Source organism: Amphiura filiformis, chromosome 1 (genome assembly GCF_039555335.1).
Source record: "Amphiura filiformis chromosome 1, Afil_fr2py, whole genome shotgun sequence".
Classification (NCBI taxonomy): domain Eukaryota; kingdom Metazoa; phylum Echinodermata; class Ophiuroidea; order Amphilepidida; family Amphiuridae; genus Amphiura; species Amphiura filiformis.
The window spans coordinates 5,649,237-5,676,841 of NC_092628.1; the positions used below are offsets into that span (position 1 = coordinate 5,649,237).

Genomic DNA, 27,605 nt, shown 5'->3' on the forward strand with positions numbered 1-27,605 from the left:
ACATTTTCTGATCAAGCCTTGCCAAAAGCTTAACAAAATTCATTAATCTGACAGCAAATCTTCACATGTACACCAATCTATGCTGCGCACAAAAAGCACACATACAAAAACACTAAAACTAAAACATGACACAAAGAGGTCGATAGATGGAGAATTTTGTTCTGTGTATTTTGATAACTCATTCGGAAAGATGCAACTTTATCCCTTTTAAGCTACATGCAGTGGAATGACAAAAGTTATGAGTTTTAAATGTCTGCTGCCTTTTGTTATGGGCTTTTTACAGCTTGACTGATGAACGCTCACTCCGGTGTGCTCAATATCTGCGTAAAGGGAAAAGTCAATGTAATTTTGTCCCTTTTAAAAAGCTCTCTTTTTCATTCATAGAAGTTAGGAATAAAGGTGTATCGTGCCGAACGAGGTATCAAAATATGCAGAACAAAATTCTCCATCTATCGACCACTCTATTTTGTAATTTAGTTTTAGTGTCTTTCAGGAATTACTTTTGTTTTAAGTGTACGGATACTAACAGAGGAAGAGGCTTACGCATCATACACTGGAACATGGAAACATTACAACTAGCGCACGAGATCAAATTAATGATGCTTAATCGTTATTCTTAATATATCAATATACAGGGAAAGAAGAATTACGCATCGCACACTAGCACATTTAAACATGAATTTACAAATGGAAACATAACATGCATCATAGGCAGATATACCAGAGAAAAAACTCCGGACATACCTGCCCTGTGCGGGGACTTGAACCCCAGACCTCTCGCTTGTCGGGCGAGCGCTCTAACCACTGAGCTACACAGACTGTGACTTTGTGACTGCATAGTTATATATTTCTAGCTAATTGCTTTCTTCTAGTTACATTGACAGGTTATGAAAACAAGGTGAGATAAAGACATTTTCAAAAGTTCTCCAAACAAAGTTCAATTGATAACGAAATGTTAAATGAAATATTAACAAAACAAAAACCTCATCTAATATTGTCATCCAAAGCTTTTTTGGAAAAAAATTAACTTCTCCATTTTTACACACATGGACTTGCAAGTCATCATAGACTATCAAGGATTTTTTGTTTCCATTTTTGCTGAACCATGAAATGGTATCAGCCTATATGAGTGAATGTTACTAGCTTACTATCTTACTAGCTTACTAGCTAACTGACTAACCATTTGGTCTGAAATGGACATATCTCTAAATGCCACGAAGGTATGACGCCATGAGTGGTGTCATATGAAAGAGGAAGACATAAAGAATATAATAAAAATATTTCCAAACGTCAGAGGTCATCCAGGGGTCACAGGGGTAAAAAAAAAACCCAAAAATGCTCCGATTGAGCTTAAATTTAAATGCAATGATCCTTATGACATTCTAAACATGTTTAAAACATTTTAAAATTTATTTAAGGTCATTAAGGGGTCATAAAGGGGTCAAAGGTCAAGGTTTTTAAAATGCTACAATTGAGCTGAAATTTAAATGCAATGATCCTTATGACATTCTAAACATTTCAAAAATATTTTTAAATTCATTTAAGGGGTCATAGGTCAAGTTTTTCAAAATGCTCCAATTGAGCTGAAATTTATAAGCAATGATCCTTATGACATTCTAAACATTTTAAAAACATTTTAAGATTCATTTAAGGTCATTAAGGGGGTCATAAAGGGGTCAAAGGTCAAGTTTTCCAAAATGCTTGATTGAGCTGAAATTTAAGCGCAATGATCCTGATGACATTCTAAACATGTTGAAAATATTTTAAAATTCATTTAAGGTCATTAAGGGGCAATAAAGGGGTCAAAGGTCAAGTTTTCAAAATGCTTCAATTGAGCTGAAATTTAAATGCAATGATCCTTATGACATTCTTAACATGTTTTAAATATTTTAAAATTCATTTAAGGTCATTAAAGGGGTCATACTGTGACAGTGGTATAGGCCTACCACAATGTACTGCCGAAGCCACATGGTTCAGCTACGGTGCGGTTATCGCTCTTGTTATTTATCTTTTGAGAGTGCATTTTTAATAAATCCAAGGGCGGAAAAAATACCTAAATTTGTTCAGTGGTGTCGGAAGTATGAAAATTTAGGGGAGACGAGCATTTTTTGTGGGGTATATTACTGGGACATTCAATTTCAGACTATTCTTATAACCCAAAATGAAGGTAAATTTTGGAATTTGATGGGGTAGTGTGCACGAAGTGTGCAACATTGTTCAATTTTACCCTATTTTGACCCAAAACATAATGTTTTGCATGCTAAAAAGGACGATGCACAGTGCAATTACTACTTTATTTTTCCTTCTAGGATTTTTAGGGGGAGGAACTCCCCCATGGAGAAATTTAGGGGGATGTGCCCCCAACTTCTCTGCCACCTATGTTTACTTGGAAAATGGAGTTGATACATTGAGCAATATACTTGCAAGGCAAAAAGTACAAATCTCTACTGCCACTTTACACTACAGAATCTATGCCATAATCATAATGGTGAAATTATTATGAGAATTGCTCAAAAAGACCACCATCTTACCAGCAGTTGTCATATTATCTGTTGCCATGGTGGGCATGTCTGTTGCCGTGGTTTCCATGTCTGTTGCCATGGTCACCATGTCTGTTGCCATGGTTTCCATCTCTGTTACCATGGCTACAGAGCTCATACTATCATCTTCACGAAAAATCCGGGAATGCATGACAGACGTGAAACAAAACATTACACAAATAAACAAGAGGCTTACAAATCATACACTGAAACATAGAATTTAATTTTTTTTTATAGATTTTTCAATTTTTTTAGACTTTGGAATGATTTATGAAATCTTCATACATATAAATAAGTTTATGAGAGAACAAGCATCACTTCCAAGTCTTTTTGTGGTACTCTAGGGGGTTTATCCCTCAGAATCTCACATTTGAAAAAAAAAAGGGCCTCATCGTTTCCTAGAGCACTGTTGGAGAAGACCGAAAACTACTGACAATGCTAATTTTACATTGAAAAAAAAAAAAAAAAAAAACACCTCCCTCCCTCATCAATTCATGAAAATCCTCTGGACGAGAACCAAAACATTAATTTTATACGGCCTCAACCAGATCAATACATTTCTACAAGCATGTGAGATCAGTAGAATTCTGCTGACTAGAAGTTTTTCTGGCCTAAAGTATGCGACAGTTGTATTTGAAACAAATGTACTGCTGCCTGGGGTGTAAATTGACAAATGGGGACAAAAATTTGGCTTTGCCCCCTCAGACTAAAATCCTGGCTTAATGTTACTGACTGCTGCAACCCTAGTCATACCATAAGATAACATGCTCACAACACATTAATTATGAAAGGAACTAGCTTGAATACTAGGGCTTTATCATTGTATTACCTGTCACGCTCACAATACTTAATGGAAATAATCTATCATAAAAGACATTTGCTTTTTATTGCAGTTTATATGTATTCACATAAACATTTCCTTGTGTGTATCTTTATAAATTACATAGATGATGTAAAAATAGAGAACTATACTATCTTCACATGCATTGGCGAGTCTACAACTACAGTGCACACATCATTGGCTGCATCTTCAAATCACATATATTCACACAATCTGCTGTTGTATACTAGGCCTGGCATTTTCGGGTAATTTTGTACCGGGTACCAAGCATTTTTCAAGGGTAACGGGTACCAATACAAAAAAAAAAAAAAAAAATTTTTTTTTTTTTAAAAAGAGAAGAATTTTTTTTTCGGTTTTGTAGTGGGAATCATTCTAGACAAATGCTAGGATCATTCATGGTTAAAAAAAAAAAAAAAAAAAATAAAAAAAAATTTCAAGATATTTTGTATTTTTAATATGAAAATTGATACTTTGTATTCATGTCATATTCTATTAATGATTTCAAAATGCATTCAAATTCAATGCATTTTGAAATCATTAATAGACTATGACATGAATACAAATTATCAATTTTTATATTAAAAATACAAAAAATCTTGAAATTTTTTTTTTTTTTTTTTTTTTTTTTTTTTAGGTCAACCATGAATGATCCTAGCATTTTCTAGGTCCAGGGACACTACAAAACCAAAAAATAAAAAATCTTTTTTTTTTTTTTTTTTAAATTTGGTACCGGGTAGGGTATTTCCTACCGGGTAATGTAATCTCGGTAGTACCCGTTTACCCGACCGAAAATGCCAGCCTTATTGTATACATACACATGATCAAAGATGATGCACATAGCCGGGGGTCTCAGTACAAATGACCATACAGGGGCGTGCATAAATATGGGTAGCATTTTCAGCCTTTTGGTATATCAATGGCCCCTTTTTCAAAGCCTATTTTGGTATATAAATGGGTCCTTTTTTCAAAATTTTCTCAATTTTGTTGGAAAATAGCCCAATTTTTCCTTAATCTAGCCAAAATTTTCAAAATTCTCCCAAAATTTTGGGAAAAATTGTAAAAACTAAGAAAATTTGGGTTAAATTTGGCCGAAAATTTTGACTTTTGGTATATAAATGGGTCCAAATTTCTTGAAAGATTGGTATATTTATGGGTCCACTTTCAAATTCTCAGCAGCACCAAACTTGAGTACCCCGGAGCACATAGCTGCCTCATGATGACCTCACTGACTCGCCGAGACGGAAAGAGTATATTAAAATATATAATTTTAATACCATGCAAATGAAAATACTCGTTCAGAAAAAAATATTTGGTTAAATTTAGATGCTTGGAAGTCTGGAATGCCATGGAACTGGGCTCTTCCAGTTGGAAGACTTGACCTTAATCTTCCACACAGGAAGTGTGAATTTCAAATGGGGTTACCTGATGACTCCATTTGAAATCTACACTCCCTGTCTGGGAGATTAAGGTCATGTCTTTCATATGGGGTGTATGGATTTCAACAAGAATAGCCCACACCTATACATGTATCCAGGGAGCAACAGTATCACTTTGAAAATAGATGAAGCAATTGTGTCAATACCCATCAGGAAGAGAGTCTAAATTGATGTAATTGGTAATACTACTACACCTATACTATTAATGCAGTTCATATGGCGCTTCCTGTCAATAGTTTAACACTTTATCACAAGAAACCATGAACCAAACTAGGTATGTTTGTTCTCATTATATGCATTTTCATACACACCCCAATTGTAAGGACATGAAAATTATATTCTGACATTTTCAGGAATTATAAATTTTAAATTTTGAGTGTACAGACTTGGGTTTTGTGGAAAGGGTTAAATCAATGCAACTATAGCTTTTTACACACTTAGTTGTAATACAATTGCCTAATTCAGTGAAATTCTGCACAGAAAATTCAATTAAGACCTTGCCAGGTATGTTATCCTGCCCATTAGGACAGCCATGGATGTGTATGTTATAGGGACAGCCTCCGAACAGCACACTGTGCAATCACACTTTATATCTTCTGCATATGGCTTCTATTATACTGTTTAATTTTTCCCAAAAATGTAAAATGTAATAATAATGTACTGCATTGTTTTTTATTTCTAACATAATTTTCCAATATAGTTCACACACTGTTCCAGTTTATATCAATTAAACAATAGGTACTTGCATATGTTGGTAGACAGACTAAAATCAATATGTAGCACCTGCGCAGGCTGCACTAAAGGTCAACAGTCACAAACAATAACACAATAGCATAGAAGCATTGTTTTTCCTGACAATGGGAAAATTAGACATGCAAAGTTGAAATAGGATTTATATTGTCAATTCTGGTGCACATCTGGCAAAGTTGAGCATCATACATTTATTTGTTAACAAGTTGTTTTCCCTTATTTAGTTGGCTGTGAAATCAATTCCATGTATTTGTATGAACAGCGGTGTCCAGATTTGCAATGGCATTGACGTCAAGATGTTTGTTTTACTTTGAAAAATAAAGCCTTAAAACATGACGATTTAGAGATGTGCAGAGAAATAAAACAATCTTTCACAAAACTCACTGGAACTGTTTCAGTGATTTTTAATTGAATCTAATTATTAAGATAATTTTAACATTTCTTTTTTAAATTGTAAGGCTGCAGTTGTTGAAATTGTCTAAATCTGCTATCTTCAGTAGATAGCAAGTATAAATCATAAAACAACATTAATATGATAAAAATATTCAAATTGTTCTTGATATCCCTATGAAATCATCTGCATCAAGTAACTTTTAACTCTTTGCAATAGTTGCAGTTGTTGAAATTATCTAAATATGCCATCTCACTGGCTATCTTCGGTAGATAGCAAATATAAAATTTTTACCAATTTACTAAATTGTTCTTGATAAATGTTGTCAACTTGTTTTCATAAGATTTTATTAAAGGTTCTAAATTGTAGGGTTGTTGTTGGTGAATTTATCTCTAAAATCTACTAGCTTGTGTAGATAGCAAGAAAATGAATAAAAACATTTCTTGATAAACCAAACATCCATAAAGTAATGCTGACCTTTTTTATTGGTCCCTGTAGAGCTGCAGTTGTTGAAATTGTATAAACCTGCTATCTTCAGTAGATAGCAGGTAGAAAATACATCATTACATTATGAGTAATTTATCTAACTACCAATTTATGAAAAAGCAGTATCTGATATGAGGTTATGGTTCTCTTAAGCATCGACAAATTCTATGAGATAATTCTTTAAGGGGGTACTACACCCCTGGCCAATTTTGTGCCTATTTTTGCATTTTTCTCAAAAATTATAGCACATTGGTGACAAGTAAGATATGTATGTTATAGGGCAAGGACTACAACTACTCATGGAAGAAAGAGATAAGAAGGAACCACAACGAACACATTCACTTTGTCCACTCCCTTTACCGACATTTAATTGACATTGTTATTCATGAGGATTTACTTTGATCAATACCACGCGTTAAATAGGTGATTGGTATTGTACTCTATGTATTTGCATATCTTCTGGAGCGTGTCTGAAGGATGATTTGAACTAATGACCTTCCGTGCAAGCACTCTATAGGATTTTCTCTGGTGACGTGATCATCGGTCATTGATGGCCTACATCTTTTTCTTCCATTTCGCCCAATTTTCCCGAACTTTGATGACTTTTTTCTCAGAGTTGGCAGTCTTTGGCATTGAAACGAGTTAGCTAGTTACGATTATACACATATAAACTATTAAATTAAACATGTTTCATGTACCAGACTCAACCGGAACATTGTGCATTATTTAAGAACATTTTGCATCTATTTTTCATCGAAAAAGTCACCAAAATCTTACCTTATTTGCAAAAGATGAAACTCAGCAAATAAACGGCCGATTTTGATGACCTTTTCGATGTGTTAAAGGACATTTTCTACACAACACGATCAAGAAAACAGTTTGACTGTAGATCCCAAAACAAAGCTACTATACATGTTCAGAGCATCAGTGAAATTCCATAATCTTACTTCTGGGTAGCGTTTGTTTGTTCTTGGATGGGTTTGTTATAGTTTTTTCCAGTAATGATTTACGCCAAGCATCGATCGCGGTAAATGGATCATACATGAAAGTAAGTACCATTGATAGCTTTTCTTTTCATGCGTCAATGGATAAGCGGATTAAAACTTGGCCGATCGAAGTCGTTGTGGTTCCTTCTCATCTCTTTCTTCCATGAACTACTGTAGTGAAAATTCAGCAACTCAAAGCAAGTAGTTATTGATTTATTGATCAAATATTGGTTTTCCCTCATTTTTGACTGTAACTCCACAACTGTTGTCTGTGCTGAAATAAAATTTCCAGTGCAGTAGCTGTAGTCCTTGCCCCTATAATATACATCTTACTTGTCCCCAATGCGCTATAATTTTTGAGAAAAATGCAAAAATAGGCACAAAATTAGGCAGGGGTGCAGTACCCCCTTAACATGTAATGGATTTTCATCCAAGCCATTATGTACGATATCCGTCAAATTCTACTTTATTCTTTACTCAACATGCTGAAATAATATTAACAATAATTGTCAAGAGATGTTTCTGTTCATTTTAAGCCAAAATAACAAGGTAAAGTGAAAGAAACCCCACTGGCTATATGTTGGCCAATTAATATGGAGATCTATGGGGGACATAATGTCTGAATATGACTTGTGTCAAAATTGCTCTGTCCACCTGACAAACACACAACAAATTTGGCTGATTCCATTTAGGATTAAGTTGGGACATGAATAAACATTACAAATATGCCAAAAAAAATCAGGTTTGAATATAACTAACCCATTTAATATTATAAGATTGTACATTGTGGCTTTAACCTTTAAATGTTATTACCATTTCCCTCTTCAAGTAAAATACAGTGAGCATCAAGTACTGTGAAGTAGTTTCATGCATAAGGCAAATGATTACTCATATTTTGTCCACGTTATAGAAGCCATTGGTCTCATAGCAACAACATCTCTGGCATATTACAGGGATACTGACCAAATTTGAAGCTTTCAAACTTACTTGATATAAGAATTTGCTAAAAGCATGACATGTATACAAATGTACACGTGGAGAAAAACCACTCCATTGAACAATTTTTTTTCACTATGGAGTGTGCATAGTAAAACTTGTTCCAATATAGCATATATATGCAATTGATCTTGAGGACCTTGTGTAAAGTACAATATTTATGCCCTGTGAGCTATAAACATTATTTAAAAGTAATGATTATTCTCAATATTAATGCACATTTTAAAGGATGGTTCTTATGCTTCTTTTATTGCTATTGAAATCGTTTCACCAGGCTTTATTTATAAAGATATTTCCCCTTGGCTAAAAAACCATGTCCTCTGCCAATTCTCCTATCTGCTTATTTACCATGTCAAAGACATGGGAAAAGTGCAGGATTTTGACTATTTATTCCTTACCAAATGTTATTTTTTAAATACATTGCTGTTTTCATGCAATTGTTATCATTGTCTGCCCTGCATGCCCAGTAAAATGACTTCACCTTGGCTTTTATATTCCCTTTTCCATGTTTTTATTTTTGGTTAAGCTTTAAAGTGTGTAAAAACAAAATAATGTAGCATGTCCTTATTACATTTTGCAATAAGGTTAGGCCAAAAAAAAAAGGGTTCATCTCAAAGCTTTTGCACGCATTTGTAAAATCGCATGATTTAAAAAAAAAAGAAATGCAGAAATTTTTTTTATTTAAAAATAAAAGACATTTTTATTTTTTCTGGAAAAATTTAAGCGAAAATCAGATTATATTTCTCAAAATACCATAAAAATACCAAATCGGAATTAAAAAAAATCGCATTTCACATTTGTTTTCAAACCACTCGTAACCTTTGATACGAACCTTTTATTTTTTTGGCCTTATATGAAATACAACATTTTAAACATGTTTTTCATTTTATTAATCCAGCAATTTAACTCCATCACCATGAGCTTACAACTAAAAATAACAGTTTTACAACTTAAAATTCATCATGCATACATGCACACAAAAGTACAGCTAGTATAACTGTGGATAAGTTAGATAACATGCAAGACGTGAGGAGGATGCTTCGGGGATGTTTAAACTCAAGGAGTTAGGTTTGTTGCATGCATCATGGTTATAGGCTATTAGTTCAGGTGGGATATAGTGCATGATAGAAATGATATTAGTTTGTGGTCGGACTATAGGGGGAAAGTTAACGTGTATGAAAGCTGCTCTGATGTCTACAAGTTCTGTTTTCAAATGCTGAAGTCATGTGTATATTGGTAATATAATCAACATGTGTGCTACTGGATCTGTTTCACGGTCATTCATATTTCAAAGAGAATGCCAATACTTTAAAGTTGGAATAACTGCCACCAACCCTTAAGTGATAAGGATTAGGGTTAGTTTAGTTAGGAATAGGTTTGGGATTAAGGTTATGATTAAGTTTCAGGGTTAGAATTAAGGTTATGATTATGTTTCATGGTTAGGAATAAGGATATAATTATGTTTTAGGGTTAGGAATAGGATTATGGTTGGGGCTAACCCTAACCACCTAAGGGCTTTTTTGGTGATGGGAAGGGAAAGAAGGAAGGAATAAAGAGAGAAAACAAACAAAGAAGTTGTTTGCTCTGGGTGGGATTCGAACCCGAGACCCTCCATGCCAAGCACTGGGTCAGCGACACTTTGCCATGGGTCTTGGGCTTCGCTGGCCAGCGAAACCATGTCTATATATCACTTAGGGGGATTGCGTCATCACACCATGTGGGATGCACGCACGAACAGCGCATATATCAAGTAGCATTTTGTAGTACACAGTTCTGTTAGGGATAAGAAATTAAAGTTAGAATTGTTTGTGTTGGCAACAACTATCCTCAAGTTGCACCAGTTGAGGACACTCTGACCCCAATTCTGGTTAAGAGTACGGTATGGTCGGATACAGACAACCATGCACTATATGATTTTACTTGCAAATTGAGCTGTGAAGGCTGCTCCAACTAAGTACTATCCCAACTGGACATATTTGAGAATAATTTAACACACTTCTATCATTGCTGTTATTGCAAAGTGCATGTAATGACAACATTCCACATGGCAGCTGATGTCACATGTAACACTTTTACAAGTCACCTCATCACTATTAGCTAGATATTTAGTTAGCCCCTTGTCTCATCGTATTGATCCTGGAGGAAGTTTACTTCATGTTATATTATTTCTAGTCTAGTGAGTTTATTTGCATTGGGTAAGACAACCCTGCTCCTCCTGTCTTTCACTTGCAGCGGTAAAAAGATACTTTGCTGCCAAAGATAATGCCATCACAAACTGTGAAGTGTATTTTGTGTGTATGTGTTGTGGTAATTGTGGGAATGACAATTTAAATCATAATGGACAATAGTTTGTTTCAGTACCCATAATGAAATATTTGACTAATTTAACATCTTACTTTACAGAATGCTATATTCCCATCAGCAACAATTGAAATAAGCTTTTTTATGTCATATCTTTATGAGTTTGGCAGAGCGACAAATATCAATTTTTCTCTTTATTTAATTCATGTTAAACACAAATTGTATTAAAAATTGAAGCAAATGGATCATAGGGTGTGGCAGTGCACAATGTTAAACTGATCATATGTATGCCGGCCTCTATCTTACATGTACGTCTCAATTATGCTGAATAAATAAATTTTACCAGTAAATAATTGATATACTGCCCTTTTAACTCTTTCTCTATCTACTGTCTACATCCCTGTTCTCCATTTCATGTGACATGACTTTAAACAAAGAGATGAATCGTAATTTGGCATTCTGCCAAACTCCTAACAACATAAACACCTACGACATGGTCTCAAATTTGAAGCAGGTTTCACTGCCAAAGTGTGTAAAAATTCACTCCAGAGTGAAAATAGCTATGTTTAATTTCTAAGGTGTCTTTTCTAGGGTAAAATTGTTTGTAGAACATGATTTTTTTGTCAAAACGCGTGCATCTTACATCGTTTTGCTACAAAATGTTGATTTGTGGCCGATTTTGCCCGAAAAATGCACTTTTTGGGTGACAAAAATTTTCACATGCCAACTTTGTATACTCATAGAGTCTACAATATACATAGATATGGCCCTTTAAAATGTTAACATATCAGCTGAGGGTACTATTTGATGGATTCAGGTATTTGTTTTGTGATTGACTTAATCATTCGCGCGCCAGACTCATTCAAATATGACACGCCCGTGACAATTGACATGCCAAAATAAGCTGTTTTCGGCAAAAAAATTGATTTGAAAAATCATAACTCTTGATAGGAAGGTGCTACAGTGATGGTTGACCTACCAGTCTATGCAGTATTGAATGGGCTTTCATTTGATACCTAACTTTGTTCATTTTAACTAAGGGAAAAACTTGCAAAATGTAAAAATGTTTCCCCTACCCCTTAAAATTTTGATGTGTGTAAAAATTCCCACCATTTATAAAAATCGGGATTACAAGAAAACTACAAGAGCTATAGGCTTGAAAAACTAATCAGTTATGCACAGTATAAGTTCCTACTTGGGTATAACATTAATATCTTTCCATTCCTTCTCAATTTTCTTTTCTAATTTTTTTAACAATTTGTGACATCTGTAAATTACGTAAAATTTGGCATTTCGAAAAATCGCAAAAAAAAAAATATGAGAGCGACACGTTTAAAAAACTAATCAGTTATTCCCATGATACAGTACTACAGGGATATAGTACCAAACTTGTGCTAAAATGCATATTTTTTTAGTTCTAATTTTTTTAACAAATTGACTCGCCACCCCATTTTTGAGCAAAATCGGGAACAATTAGTACCTGTAATATTGCGCAATCATGTGACCTACATTCAATGTGTGTGCACCAATCAGATGTCAGACTTGCACTACAACATGATGTGAGCCTTGCAGAGCCTTTATAAGTGTGCCAATAGAGTTCAAATATGTTGTGATGATGTTGTCACTTATGGATCTCATATTTTTATTTCCGTCAAAAGCATATGCCTCTACTGTAATGCTCATATCAGGAAAACAATGACAGATTTTGCATTTCTGACTTCAGAAAAACTAATCAGTTATTCGTTATTCCCATGATACAGTACTACAGGGATATAGTATCAAACTTGTGCTAAAATGCATATTTTTAAGTTCTAATTTTTTATCAAATTGACTTCGCCACCCCATTTTTGAGCAAAATCGGGAACAATTAGTACCTGTAATATTAGCAATCATGTGACCTATATTCAATGTGTGTGCACCAATCAGATGTCAGACTTGCACTACAACATGATGTGAGCCTTGCAGAGCCTTTATAAGTGTGCCAATAGAGTTCAAATATGTTGTGATAATGTTGTCACTTATGGATCTCATATTTTTATTTCCGTCAAAAGCATATGCCTCTACTGTAATGCTCATATCAGGAAAACAATGACAGATTGTGCATTTCTGACTTCAGAAATGAATTCTGCACAAAATTTCAGTCTAGAAAACATATTTAAAACAATATTTTTTGAAACTTTATATTTTGCCATTTTTGGCAGTCAAACCTGCTTCAAATCTGAAACCGTGTCCTACACTGAACAAGTGTGGCAATGTTTCCACAAATTGAAAGCTAAGTCTGTTCATGGAACATATTATTCCATCACTTTTACAAACTGCATAAGCTGTGTGTGATGCAAAGGATAGGGATTGCATGGATTGTATGGTAAAAGCATTTTAGCATACTGAAGATTTCTACTATTAGGGTTAGCATGAGCAAACTTCATGATTCATTAATGTAACCAAAATCTTTCTATTAGTCATAACAAAGCTCTTGCTTTTAAAATTGAGAAAACAGAAGCATGTTAATGTTTTGAAGCATTAGTATAAGTTAATGCATATAACTCTCACCTGTTACGGGAGCAGCTGAGGGTGACATAGGCGTTACATCGCTGCTTGTGGGTGTTGTAATCCCTCCACCTGAGTTGCTAGTTGTCATGTCTGATGTGGGGATTGTATCTGATGGGATTGTAGGGTTTGCTGATGTGTTAAGGAGGCAAATGTGTTAGTAGCCAAAATTAAAGAAGCATAGAGTTAATTCAAGACTGCATTGTTTCTATTAATGGAAGGTCTTACATGTATAGCAGCACTCTATCAATGTGGTATTTTGAAAACCGGCATTTTGAAAACCTGCAATACTTCAGGACAAATGTAAGCACTAAGCAAATCAGAAAACTAAGTCTCAAGTGCATACACTTTTTCAGGCATAAATTAAGATAGCTTCATATAATGTTCATTTTGATGGTAGAACTTATTAATCATTTAATTTAATTACTTATTAGGCATTTCTTTTTTCTGTTCATGACAACTAATAAGAAAATTTTTTGAATTTTTTTTGAAAAGAAGTTGGTGACAACAAATATTTCAACACAAAAACAGTGTTATTGCAGATAAAATGAAGCTGGGCAAAAGCAAAATAATAAGCCAAATAAAATGCTGTAGCTTCAATTTGTTGTTGATCGACCAATCATTCAATCAATCAATCAATCAGTCAATCAATCAATTAATCAATTGATTAAATATTCAATCAAGGCTCAATTAAGAAGCATAAATAATTAATCAGTTAATTAATAAAATGTTTAATTAAGGCTCAATCAAAAAGCAAAATAATAAACACATTAAGAAAAATGGCAAATAGGATTCAGTAAATAGATGCATTTTGTAGGATTGTAGATTAAATAATTAAACATTTTGCTAGGCAAATCCAATAAAAAGTAACTCACTACTTTAGCTTTCACCATCTGGGCTGATGGCTTGATCACAAGTGTCTTGGTCCACTGCTTTTATTGGATTTGCCTAGCAAAATGTTTAATTATATGGCAAATAGGATTGCTGGATTGGAAAGGCGAAAACCAAAATGTCCTAATTTTTTACCCTCCCCACTCCCATTTTGTCAAGTTATCTCACCTGTATGCTTTGTGGTTGTTTTTGTACCACTGCTGGTTGTAGCTATGGAATCTGGTATGGTATGAGAGAAGAGAAAGGGTAGGGACAACACATGTGATGAACAGTAATGAAAGGATAGGTGGCTGTACTCACTTGTCCGATTCAAAGTTGTAGATTTTGAGTCGGTGTTGGAAATAAGCCAAAAAATTTCCAGGGCCATTTTAGCACCTACGTATATAATGCTATGGGCTCCCATCAATTTGTATAGGCCCAAACTATTTTTTTAAAAATTTTTGCGCATACACATGTCTTAAACATGTGCACTTTTAAAGACATCAGACTCCGAGATCAACAAATAGTAATGCCATAATAATGGCAGAAGCTTTTCTTTTTTAAAAAGGATTAATGTGGAAAACAAGTTAGTCTTTCCGACTTTTAGTACCCAAATATCACGGATCCTTCAGGCCTGTTAGTCTGGTGTATCAGAATTAAATTGATTTTCACTGGCATTTGGAGTCTGCAGGCCTATATCACATTTGACCTGAGGGACTGCCTATTTCCAACACTGACTATTTTCAGTTACAAAAAGAGAATAAGCTACGAGCCAAAATATAGTTTTGTGTGCATTTTTTATATGTGTGTGCATTTAAAATTGTTTCAAATCGATATTGAATTCATATTCTTTCAAAACAGATTTCTTTTTTAGGACTAACATTTCGTTACATTTTGCAATAAATATGCCTATTGAGTTTTGTAGATCACAATCAGTACTATTGAGGCATGAAATTTTGTGATTTTTATTTTGGTCAAAGGTATACCTGTATATAATGTCCTTGTTTCTATGTCACTGCTGGTTGTATCAATGGAATCTGTTTAGTAAAGAATGGGTAGGAATAAAACATGATAGTGATGACCTGTTTTAGCAAAACACGATGATAAAATATGATAGTGATGTTGTAGCAATACTGAATGAATGAATGAAGTATAGGCTTTTATATTTGTAATGAAACAAGATGCATGATTAATAGGTTAAACACTGCATCGCTCCATGAAACAGACGCATTAGGCTATTCCAGTTATAATTCATACACCCCCTATGGAAAACATTTATCTAAATCTTCAAACACAAGGAGTGTGAATTTCAAATGAACGGGTGACTCCATTTGAAATCTACACCCCTGTATGAGAACTAAAAAACATGTCTTCCATAGGGGGTGTGGATTTCAACTGGAATGGTCATTTTGTAGATGCAGTTTGTAACACAAAGTAATCTGCTCTACTGCTTTTCATGCAGAACATGATAGTAGTCACTCTGTTTGCCAGTCAGTGTTTGCATTAAAAGCAGCAGATCACATATGTATGAATGTCTGCTTTTAATACAAACCCCGACTGGGAAAGAGAATCAAGTCCAACAGCAGTGGAACAGATCACTTCACATGACTCAAGCCTCCATCAAAGGAGGCAAAAGCTATGAACTGCGAATAGAAATTGGTTTTGGCAAATGTACTCAATGCATACCACTTGTTGTCTTGAGAGAAAGGCAATACACACATTCGGAGATATCCATGCCATAAATGCTTTCAGTACAAACAACAAACACAATTTGTTGTTTTTTTATAGGAAATTACCCCCAAAATGTTGAAATATATATTATTTTTTAATGCATCCATCTCCAAGGGAAATGAATCGGTCCTATACATGGCACGCACATAGTTGAAAGCACTGTCCATACTTATCAAAGTGCTATATAATAATGCACTCTGCATGTTGTTTTTACATTCTAAAAGAGTGTATTCATTTGTATTTATTGATAATAGCATGTTGTAAATTTGTAATGAACACAACCAGTTTTAAAATTAAAATATTTTGTCACATTTTTATATTTTTTGCTTTTTATATTTTAGTACAGAAATTATGTAGTTGACTAAATTTCATATCTCGTTCAGTTTTCTCTATTTATTTGTCTAGCTGCTGCCTGTTACACTTTCTATCTTTGCATTGTGGTGAACCTGTTTTCTCAACATTTTAGGTAACTTGATTAATACAAGACAGCCACATCAAAATGATCCATTAGCACCAATCAGTATATCACAGCTTAAGGTGTTTTCTTTAAGTGAGGATGGATGGATGTTGTGGGAAAGAAGTATGGGAATAATTGAGAAATTAAAATTTTGCAAATAAAATGAAAGCAAACAAATTAGCAAAGTACAACACAAAGTACATGCATCACTTTTAAAGTCATGCTGTATCTTAAATCAGGTGTAACTATGGGGGTAGGAGTAGGGGTGCACCTGCTTCCAAACAACAAGGCAAATCAAAGAAAATGCTATTAAAATATTACTAAAGAATTGCAATTTCAAATACACAAATCCATATAAATTTTCTCGCAGGTCTAAAAAACATAAAGTCAAAGATTTAACAAAAGCTTTTTCTGTGTTCTTGCATGCAGAAGTGCCCTTGTTTGGTGCTCTTACCAGTACCCCATTCATGGTTACACTCCTGATCTCAATTATATATCTTGGGTGAGATGTAAGAAAATCATGCAATCATGCAAACCATGCATATTGAGGGTTGAGTGAGATGTAAGAAAATCATAAAAAATGCAAACCATGCATATCGAGAGTTGAGAACCAGAAATACTTTAAAGACTTTCTGGCTCTGAACCCTCAATATTGAAATTCAGAAAATAGAAACATATTTAAAACTAACCTGTACTTGGTCCTGGGGTCGTAGGGTAAACTATAAAGTAAAATAACGAAAACGCAATATAACATTTGAATTATTATTACAATTTACAATACTGACCTCATAGATCTTTTCACTGAAATATGATTGATATTGGGGATCAGGGCTGGAAAAAATGAAAATTCCCCTGGAAGATGATCAAAATTTCACTTCAAAAGGACAAATTTCCTCCAAATTCTTGTGTATTTCTTTGTTTAAGGACCTTAATTTCCTTCCAAATTTCAAATTTTCCCTGGAAGGGGCTTCCCACATTCCACACTTTTTCCAGAAGTGTTGGGGATGGGACTGTGTCATCAGATATCTCTAAGATGAAACTTGACTTGAAGATGATGGGTTTCTGAAGCCATAGTTCTTCTTCTCTGCTGGCATTAATTTGCTTATTAAACCTCTATGCAAGATTAAATTGAGGCTGGATTAAATTGAGGCTGGTGGTATTATAATGGGATCTTCTGCAATGTCTGCATTTCTTCCCCAAGAGATGAGATATTAAAGATGGCAAGACAACATGGAAATAGAATTAAAATAGCATGCTTTGATTTTAGATCTAAATGCATACTTCAGAAATAACCAAGGAACAAAACAATTAAACAAACACAGAACTATAACAACAACAACAACAACAACAACAACAACAACAACAACAACAACAACAACAAAAATGTTAAACAAATATGTACATTTAAAATAGAAAATAACACGGAGATCAAAGAATAAACAACATTGGAAATAGAAACAAGTTGGTCATGTTGCAACAGCCAATAGATAAACTATTCATATCAAAATGCAAGAATGTCATTCAATGTACAAGAATTAAGGCAAATAATATGTAAATCAATGCGCATGGCATACATTGCTATCTGATCTTCAGTCAAGCAACCCCACCTTTGCAATGTTACAATTATACAACAATACATTGCATTGTGTTGGTTGTTTACTCCTGGCCAATGCTTTTATGAAGAAAAGAAAATGCTTACTCCTTCCCTTGAAACAAACAATAACATGAAGACAATACAAAATTTTGTAACATTTTTACCTTTACTTCTTCTCTCCTACATGTACAAATGTATATGGTCATTTTCACGGTAAAGGGTGTAACTTTGGATTTTTAACATTTTAATCCGTAGTGTTCTAATAAAGCCACAGAATTCCATAATTTTTGGCCACATAAGTCATCTAGTTAGCAGCTACCTTGGGTAGCATAATCAGCTTTGGGAGTTACTGCGTTCAGTTTTAGCAGGCTTAAATGTACTTAATATTGCCATTTTGAAAAACTATAAAACCAGTAACATTTTTGTAAAACCCTGTGTTTTCTTCAGTTAGTTCATGGATAATTTTTCTTATCCTGAAAGTACAGTCATATGTTCAGTAAACACTGCCACATTAGATTTAATTGTGAACGGCCCTGTATTTTTGAGAACCGGACTTGATATTTGTCGTTTCGAGGCTTCATTTTCCGTTAACAATTGTTAACAAACTTTGTGGGTGTAGCTTTGGTTCATAATTCTTGGTTATTTCTTCACTTCTTCTTGATTTATAACAGTTGTTATCTTAACTTGAAATGGGTAACAAAATTAGCCGATTTGCAAGCTTTTAAAATTTTATAAAATCTTGACTTCAAATAGCCGTTTTTCCGTTAACTTTTTGAAGCCTCCGAAACAAACTGTTCAGCAAGCTTGTGCAAATATAAATAAAAGAGCTCATCCAATCTATTTATCAAAATGTAGCAAAGTAGATCCTCAAGTCACATGTTTTTAAATCGTGGAGATATATATCACCGTTTGAAAATGGGACCCAATACAAACTTTCCGTTAACAATTGAAGCCTCCGAAACAAATGAAGCCTCCAAACAACAGTAAACTTAATTATCATCTATGCATATCTAAATTGGTGTGTTTCATACTGATATCTGCATTGTAATTATTACTTGATATGTGCAGAATGTCATAAATTTAAAAAAAATTGACATTATGGTTAATGTTTGATAAATATACTGATAACTTAAAAAGCCTGTTTCGGAGGCTTCACATGCAAAAAACACCATACTTAACAAATGGGTGAAAAAATTAATGTGTGATAAATCTACAATATCTGCCGCATAGAATCATTGATTCAATACACACAAGAAAATAACAGCTTAGATGATCCCAACACTGTTGTTTTCAAAAAACTACTTCTGCAATGTTTAACAATTGTTAACATGAAGCCTCCAAACAAAAAAAAATGACTTGCTGTGATAATTTAATTTTGTCACAACTGAAATTCAATACTTAGAAGCAAAGCATGAAAATTGGTAATTGTGATATTTTTTACCTATTTTTTATGTCAACTTGTAGTAGTTAGCTAAATATTTTACTTTTATGATCACCTGTGTTGTTAACTGAAGCCTCCGAAACACAAATCGCTTGAATTGCCAATTATAAAAAATAACTCCAATTTCTGTGAAACTTGGCTGGGAGGTTCCTTTCATCAAGTAGTATTTGTACATGAAGTTAGACATTCAAATTATTTTAGGAACCCAATTAAAACTTAAAAAATATGTTTAAGGTTTGGAAATTTCCATTGTAAATAACACTTGATGTTAAAAATTTTCAAAACTGCAATTACAAACATAGCAAAACATGGTATAAAATTTAACTTATATCTGTTGACTTACTTTGGAATGGAATTTCACATGTATTCCAGCTTTCATGTCAAAATTTTCTGAGGTTATGTAAAATACATTTTTTCTTAGATTTTAATCAAAATGTTATGCAAATGTCAAATTTTTTATTAGAAATCAAAAGGTTTAAGCCTTGAAACATTATTTTACTTGAATTTAAGTTGCTTCTATGCATGATTTCAGTAAACAGAAACATATTTAAGTGGTTTGAAATTTTGACCCTAAAATCAAAAGTTACACCCTTTACCGTGAAAATGACCATATGCCATAAATTGTGTATTGTGTTGGTTTAAATTTCATCTGACAACAACAAAACCCAACACATAATTCCGAGTATTCTATGTACATCCAAGCACAAGACTATGGACTCTAATACAATAGTGGTAGTTAACACTTGAATTCGTGACAAATGGGAAAACAGAAACCATTATCAAATTGTACTGCAATTATAATTTAATGAATCCCTACAGTATCTTAATGATTGTCATAGAAACCGATATACTTGGCAACAGCGATGCATGGACGCATTATGGGCTATCAACCTTTTAAAACCAGCTATACATGTATGGTGGCAAATTTAAATTTTCCCAAATAATAAGCAATTTTCTGGCTGGTTCTTGCAATTTTCTTAAAAAGTGAAATGCAACCCTATTCTTAACAGGGATGTTTTGTTGATTTTTCGGATTCCCGATCCAGAGTAAAACAGAAATTCGAAAAATATCAGAGAACTTACCTCCCTGCATAAAAAGTGAATGAAATGCATCTTTGAATGTGTTTATTTATATTTGTTTACATGTATTGGCTGTTTTTAAATGTGCTATTCCTGTTGAAACTCATAACACCCCTATGGAAGACATTAACCTTATTCTCCCACACAGGAGGTGTAGATTTCAAATGGAGTCAGGTCATTCAGGTATAACCACATTTGAAATTCACACTCCCTGTGTGGAAGATTAAGGTTGTGTTTTCAATAGCCCTATGAGTCAGAATATCAGGGAGCTATTAAATATCATCCATCCCAATATATGATTCCATAATGTGCAATAGGTTTGATAGGTTTGATAATTGAACTCAGCTAGCTCTACCACAAGCATGAAAACTAGAACACTAAACCATTTTCCAAATTCTTAATGGCACATGCATTGAATGTAATTGACTGTGAAGTACAAAAAGCAAGTTCAATTTCATAAATTTATGGCAATTGAGGATTTTACAATGGGGTAAAGTGGAATGGTTGAAACAAACAACGAACATGTAATAATGATGTAAATACACACTGTATATCAAGTAAAATTTGAAACTTGCATTTATCACCATTTGCTTTTTAGGAAGAGTTAGAAAATGATAGCTTTTTAATAAACTAGCGGTCACCCGTCTTTCGCGGTTCGTAAATAAATGCAAGTTTACAAATGCATCACCACTCTCCGAGTTTTTATTGCGAACAGTTTTACCAACTCCCTAATTTATTACTGATTGATCAGTCGTTTCATTTAATCAACTTCTTCTTTGTTGCCCCCCACCCACCCCCGTTATCCATATCCTCCCGTTCTTTCCCCTTTAGCTCACATCCTCTTCTCCCTCTTATCCGCTCTGCCTCTTATCTGTCCCAAGTATCATGGTTTTAGTACTTCAACTGCTAAAAAATTAGTGAATGTGAAACATAAAATGTACAATTTTTAAGTCAGTATAAGTAGGTCCTATGCTCAAAAAATATATTATAACGGCTATTAATTTGTATTTTTGCCATGTCCCAAAGTTTGATTGTCACCTGTGCATCGCGGATAATAATAATATCGCCAACCCATGGCACCCATGCACTCACTCATTGTGATTTCCCATGTTTATTATTCCCATTTGCTTTAGAGGCAGCGTGTTGATACGCGATGTCGCGAACTAAATGATACACATTTTTTTGTTTGAAGCGGCATGTTGATACGCGAAGACGCAAGATTTTTTTGTTTGACGCGATATAGTTGTTAGGCGGACATAGTAACTGATGCTCACTATTTTGAGGTCCCTAGATATTTTTTAAAGGTATTTTTGCACATTTTAGACTTTTTAACCCTAACAGGACTGTATACTACAAAATACTACTTGATATATGCGCTGTTCGTGCGCACATCCCACGTAGCAAAGTGTCGCAGACCCAGTGCCTGGCATGCAAGGGGTCTCAGGTTCGATTCCCACCCAGAGCAAACAACTTCTTTCTTTGTTTTCTCTCTTTATTCCTTCCTTCTTTCCCTTCCCGTCGCCAAAAAGCCCTTGGGCGGTTAGGGTTAATCACTAAGATTGAAAAAAATGAGGTGAATATGCAGCTTAACTCGGTGAATGATTAGGTTGGCAAAACTGAAAGGGCAATTTGCAGTTGCATCACCACCGTTCGAGTTTTTATCACGAAAAGTTTTGCAATTCGGTAATTTATTATAGATGGAAAGAAAAAGAGCAAGCTTAGGTATACCAACTTAAAGTGAAGAAACAAGTAAATTAAACTAGAAGGGAACAAAAAACAAACACACAAATGTTTTCAAAATTACAAAAAAATACTTTTAAATTAAATTTGATTAAAATTAATTCTGCTACAGCTCAACTGATCATACTTTTCCTACATTCGACCTTGCATGATTTTTGAGTTGACACAGTCATGAAAATAACTATAGATACTTGACAAGACCATTAGTAGCCCAGTTCTGAACCTTTTCATTGATCATTCATAACAATAGGTATCTGATGGATCAGTGAAGATAAGAAGGATTATAATATATCCGTAACCTTGATATTATAGTACATCTCGAGGAAAAAGTGCAATGGACATGTTTTCATTTTATGTTTCAAATATCCCGCGCATGAAAATTGAGTATTTAACCCAAAAATGAAAATGGAACAATTTATTGGAAATCTGTTTTAACAGATTTTTTGACATCTTTTTCTGCACTGTATTATACCTAAATTAAGAAATTTGATAAATATTCAAAGAAAATATAGGTCATCCAAAAAATTGTGATTTTTACACATTTTGGGGCAAAAAAGGAAAAATAAGCAAAAATATCAAAATCTGTCAAACAGTTTCATTCATCAAGTCATAACAAACGGCCTACATGCTTAATTTCTAATAAAATATTGAAATTGTGAAAAATATAGGTATTTATTGATTTTCATGTTTTTTCTTGCAAATATGCTAATAATATGCAAATTATGAAATTGCAAAATAAAGTTTCTACATAGCATACATCTTTCAAGTATGATGTTCAAAATGACAGACATCAAAAAGAGATTCGATGAAATGTAAAGGTGTAGTAACAATTTTGGCACGGACTGTCTGGTTAGGCAAAGTACGGTAAGTTGAGCTGTATACTAAATGACACAGTCACCACAGAACAAAATAAAGAAAGAAAAACACAGACACTTACCTGGAAATGTGATGTTAAACTCAGGAGGTGCTTCACTACAATTACACACACTCCCTGATGGTGGAGGCTGCATGAAACACCAAGTCATAGTCATCAGTGGGTACAGGGACACATTCATGATGAAAGTCTGACAAGTTGCTTAGACTAGTGGTAATGATGAATTGATTACACTCAACATCCTGTCATCCTTAGTGCTCACAGTGATAGGGAGTTACGGAGTAGCTCGTATTCTACCGGTGCTCATCATTGATATAGGGAGTTATGGAGTAGCTTGTTTCTTATGGCCTGTTAAGATGACGCTCATCATTGATGATATGGGGTATTGAGTTGACTGAGCTTGTGAGTTTACTGTAGGCAAACACTCGTAGCAAACCTGGAGGATAAATATAAATAATAAATTAAATAGAAGACTTATTTTGTCAGAAAATATTTGGGGGAAAAGAAAAAATACACACTTCACTATGATCTCAAATGGGATCTCAAACATGCTCATCTGTCAGGCACAGTTCTGTCACTCTGATATGAGTCTACATTCACAGATTGAACTTGAATATTATGTTGGGTACCCAAAAACTTGAGGTCAACTTTTACACTATGATTGTTGAATGGAGGCCACTGAACTGTTCCATGGGAGATGGTGAGATCTATTTATGCTCATCACTAAATCCACCTGTGAAGCGGCTTCCGGCAAAATCTTATCACACACGAAAATCAGACCTTTTTTATAAAGTGCTAACTTTCTCAAAGAAGACCTAAAATGTGGAGTCATTTTCAGACCTATAAGTATATAAATTGTAATGCAGAATTCTGTTAAAAAATTATATAACAAATACTGTATCATGTATAAATGGTTACCGGTGCGTAAACTGAATACCACAATATATTGAAACTTGCCAACCCAATATGTGATTGTATCATTTAGCATCCCTGTTTTGATATTTACCATTAATCATGTTTTTTTTAAATGGTACGGTATGCTAAACAGGCAGGGAATCCCCTGTATTGATGATGTCATTAGTTGCCTTGACAACTGTCAGCAAACAATGGCAGTTAGACTAATCACCAAGACTATGTACACAATAGATGGCTAATACTACTTTACCAGTCTGTTACCATGACAACCCTCACAATGCTGGTTGGCAACATGAAATTTAAAGTGCAGAGTACAATGAAATGTACCACTGTGTGTAAACATACATCTGGTAGCATTCAGGGGTGTACATAAATTATTAGTGTTTTAAAAAAGATGATTACACAGCAGGGCTTTTTAGTGCTGGGAAATGAAAAGAGGGAGTATTAAAATAAGAAAATGAACAAAGAAGTTACAAGTGTGTTGCCCCGGGTTTCGAACCCCAGACCCTCGGGTGCCAAGTTTTCTGACGTGCAACAGGAAGAAAACAACTTTGACCCTATGCGGAGCTCGCCCCGGTCGTGCCTATTGTGTTTTTCCCGTGTGTTTCCATGGCTGTATGACGCAATCACGCTTCAATGACCAATGAGAGCTGCTCTCTCATCGGCGCTAGGTCGCCATAGTGGGCGTATTATTGTTATTGCAATTGGCTTCCAGTCGGGATAGACGAAAAATTTGTGGTTTACTTTGTTTCATTGTCTCCGTCTGGGGTTAATGGAGTTTTAAAGAAAGACAATAAACAAAAATTGTTGTTTGTTTAGGATTCCAACCCCTGACCAGGGTCTTAGCTAGAAATTGAGGGTTGCCCATCATTTGAATAAAATTGCCTGTCCTAATTTGACCTTTAAATTATTTACTACAAAAGAGGTTTTAAACTAGCTTCTAAAAACATACAATTTATAATAGCGTCTGTCAAAGGCATTAATTTTGCCCATCCCAGGAGCAAACTCCCGGTCTAAAATGACGGCCAGACGGGTGGCTAGCTAAGACCCTGCCCCTGACCCCTCGCCCTTGGGTGTCAACTGGGCCAAGCATGCCATCAGCGACTGGTAGGCGGTAGCCATAGGTGTCTCGCTGGCCTGGCCAACAAACCTTACTTACACTTAGGGTGGTTGTGTCATCAGTACTCATCACATCATCTGGGATGCATGCACAGGGGCTTTGCTTTGTAAGATTTGTTTAGTTAGGGTTTTAAAACAAAAAGCAAAAATTAATCCCTCATTCAGACATTACACGCTATATTAAGGGGGTACTACACCCCTGTGGTAAATTTGTGACTATTTTTGCATTTTTCTCAAAAAATAATAACACACTGGTAACAAAAGTTATGTATATTATTGGGGCAAGGGATCCAGTTACTACACTGAAATTTCAGTAACTCAAGACAAGCGGTTCAGCATAGGAAATGAGGTACATCCTAGCGGTACCTTATTTCTTATCATAAATAACGAACCGCTTGTCTTGGGTCACTGAAATTCCAGTGTAGTAATTGGATTCCTTGCCCCTATAATACACATAACTTTTGTTACCAGTGTGTTATTAGTTTTGAGAAAAATGCAAAAATAGACACAAATTTATCGAGAGGTGTAGTACCCTCTTAACTAGCATAATTGACAAGAACTTTTCGAGAATCGGGCTAACAAAGTTAAATTCCGGTTTTCCAGTCGTAAACAAACTGCGCTACAGAACCTATGGACACTAGCAAGTTCAACAAGCGCCCTCACATCCATATTTGGACGTAAAACAGCCATTTTAAGAAAACGACAACTCCAATTTTGATGCAACTTTCATAAATGGAATTCTAGACATCAATTACATACAAATCAGCATCAACTTTAATAGAATTGTGCAGTGTTCGAATTTAGGAAAAATAAATGGTTGTCCCACGGACAACCAGATTACAATTTTTGGTTGTCCGTAGGCCTACAATAAAAGTACAAAAATGTGACTTTTGGCTAGATTTATGGTTGTCTGGCGGACAACCGAATCAGTATTTTTGGTTGTCCGGCGACTTTTTTGGTTGTCCCGGGCAACCGGACAACCAAAATTTCGAACGCTGGAATTGTGCATATAATAATGATTATTGTCAAAAAATATTGATTTTCAGACACCCCCACAGACCCACCCCCATCAAATACTTGTTTTGGCCGGCACCAACTCATTTTTTGGCCGATTTGGATGAAAATGGTGTCAAAATGCTCAGGAGATCATACTGCATCAATTGAAGGATTCCTTAATCCACCACTAGTAATAGTAGTTAAGATTTCAATTTTTTATTAACCCTAACCCGTCTGTGGTTTTTTTGCTATCGGAAGAGAAAGAAGAAACGAAAAAGGAGAGAAGATGAGGAGAAAAGTCACTTGGCACCCCGTCCCCCGGGATTCGAGCCTGGGACCCCTCTCATGCCACGCAGAAGATCCCCAGCATGTAGCCACACAGGTGACGTTGGCCCGGCCAATGATTCCCTGGGTATATATGACTTGGGCTGATTGCGTCATCAATTACAAGTCACGTGGATTGCATGCACGCAAAGCGGTTTTAATAGTGAGCTTTAGTGAGACCTAGTTGGGTTAGGGTTAAGGAGGCCTACATGTAATGTAAGTCTAGGAAAACATGCATATTAACCCTAACCCTATCCGTGTTTTTTTTGCTATCGGAAGGGAAAGAAGAAACGAAAAAGGAGAGAAGATGAGGAGAAAAGTCACTTGGCACCCCTGGGATTCGAGCCTGGGACCCCTCGTATGCCACGCAGAAGATTCCCAGTATGTAGCCACACAGGTGACGTCCAACGATTCCCTGGGTATATATGACGCTGATTGCGTCATCAAGTCACGTGGAATGCATGCACGCAGAGCGGTTTTAATAGTGAGCTTTAGTGAGAACTAGTTGGGTTAGGGTTAATGAAGTTACATGTTATTTTGAGGAAAGACAAAGTTATTTTTGGAAACTTATATTTCAACTGGTGATGTAGGATTGCAAGGTGAGTGAATTCGTGAGGAGGTTTCCTTGTTTGAGCGATAGTAGGATACAGGGACATAGGCTAAAATAGTACTTTGACCTGCTCTGATGTCTCAATTCACGCTAGTTCCAGTAACTGTACATGTAACCATACTCTCTATGGTTACAGTGCTCTTTATTAAAATATCTATTCCACAAATAAGAAACATCACAATATGTGGGCTCATTTTGGGCTCCAAGGATGTAGCCGAGGAACTCTCTCAAGGACAGTTTTGGCCGGCATGGATGATTTTAATCCCATTGTACCAGAGTTTGGGCGTACATGGATGATTTTAATCCCATTGTACTAGTAACATACCAAAGTTGAGATAATTGATCTACACTGATCTCATCGTTTGGGTGGGTTCAACATTCCCCAAGTTGGCAAAACCTCAGGTCCGTAGATGTCATTATGTTTATGATAAAGACTGAAGTCTTGCTGGCAAGACTAAATTCACGCGGTCTCATTTCGTGATCTGCTTACCAGACAGCAAATACTGCGTATTTGCTGTGTGGAACCAGACATACTCCGGCTCCACGCTCACAGCATTCACGTTCCCAGAAAGGAGATTATT

General features: G+C 35.0%; 1 protein-coding gene across 6 annotated transcripts in view; it reads right to left on the minus strand.

The window, feature by feature from the left end:
* The window catches only part of LOC140157358 (uncharacterized), a 47,476-nt gene that overhangs the window by 15,729 nt on the left and 4,142 nt on the right, over positions 1–27,605 (minus strand). For 3 of the 6 annotated variants that reach the window (XM_072182147.1, XM_072181408.1, XM_072180885.1), the window contains exons 2-7: positions 23,124–23,496; positions 17,022–17,051; positions 15,131–15,181; positions 14,334–14,384; positions 13,278–13,406; positions 2,532–2,666 (exon numbers count right to left, since the gene is read on the minus strand). In XM_072182147.1, the coding sequence (XP_072038248.1) occupies positions 2,532–2,666; positions 13,278–13,406; positions 14,334–14,384; positions 15,131–15,181; positions 17,022–17,051; positions 23,124–23,241 (514 nt within the window). In that variant the 5' untranslated portion in view covers positions 23,242–23,496. The remainder of the gene's footprint in view (positions 1–2,531; positions 2,667–13,277; positions 13,407–14,333; positions 14,385–15,130; positions 15,182–17,021; positions 17,052–23,123; positions 23,497–27,605) is intronic. The other 3 variants (XM_072182925.1, XM_072183994.1, XM_072183370.1) reach the window with 3 other exon arrangements.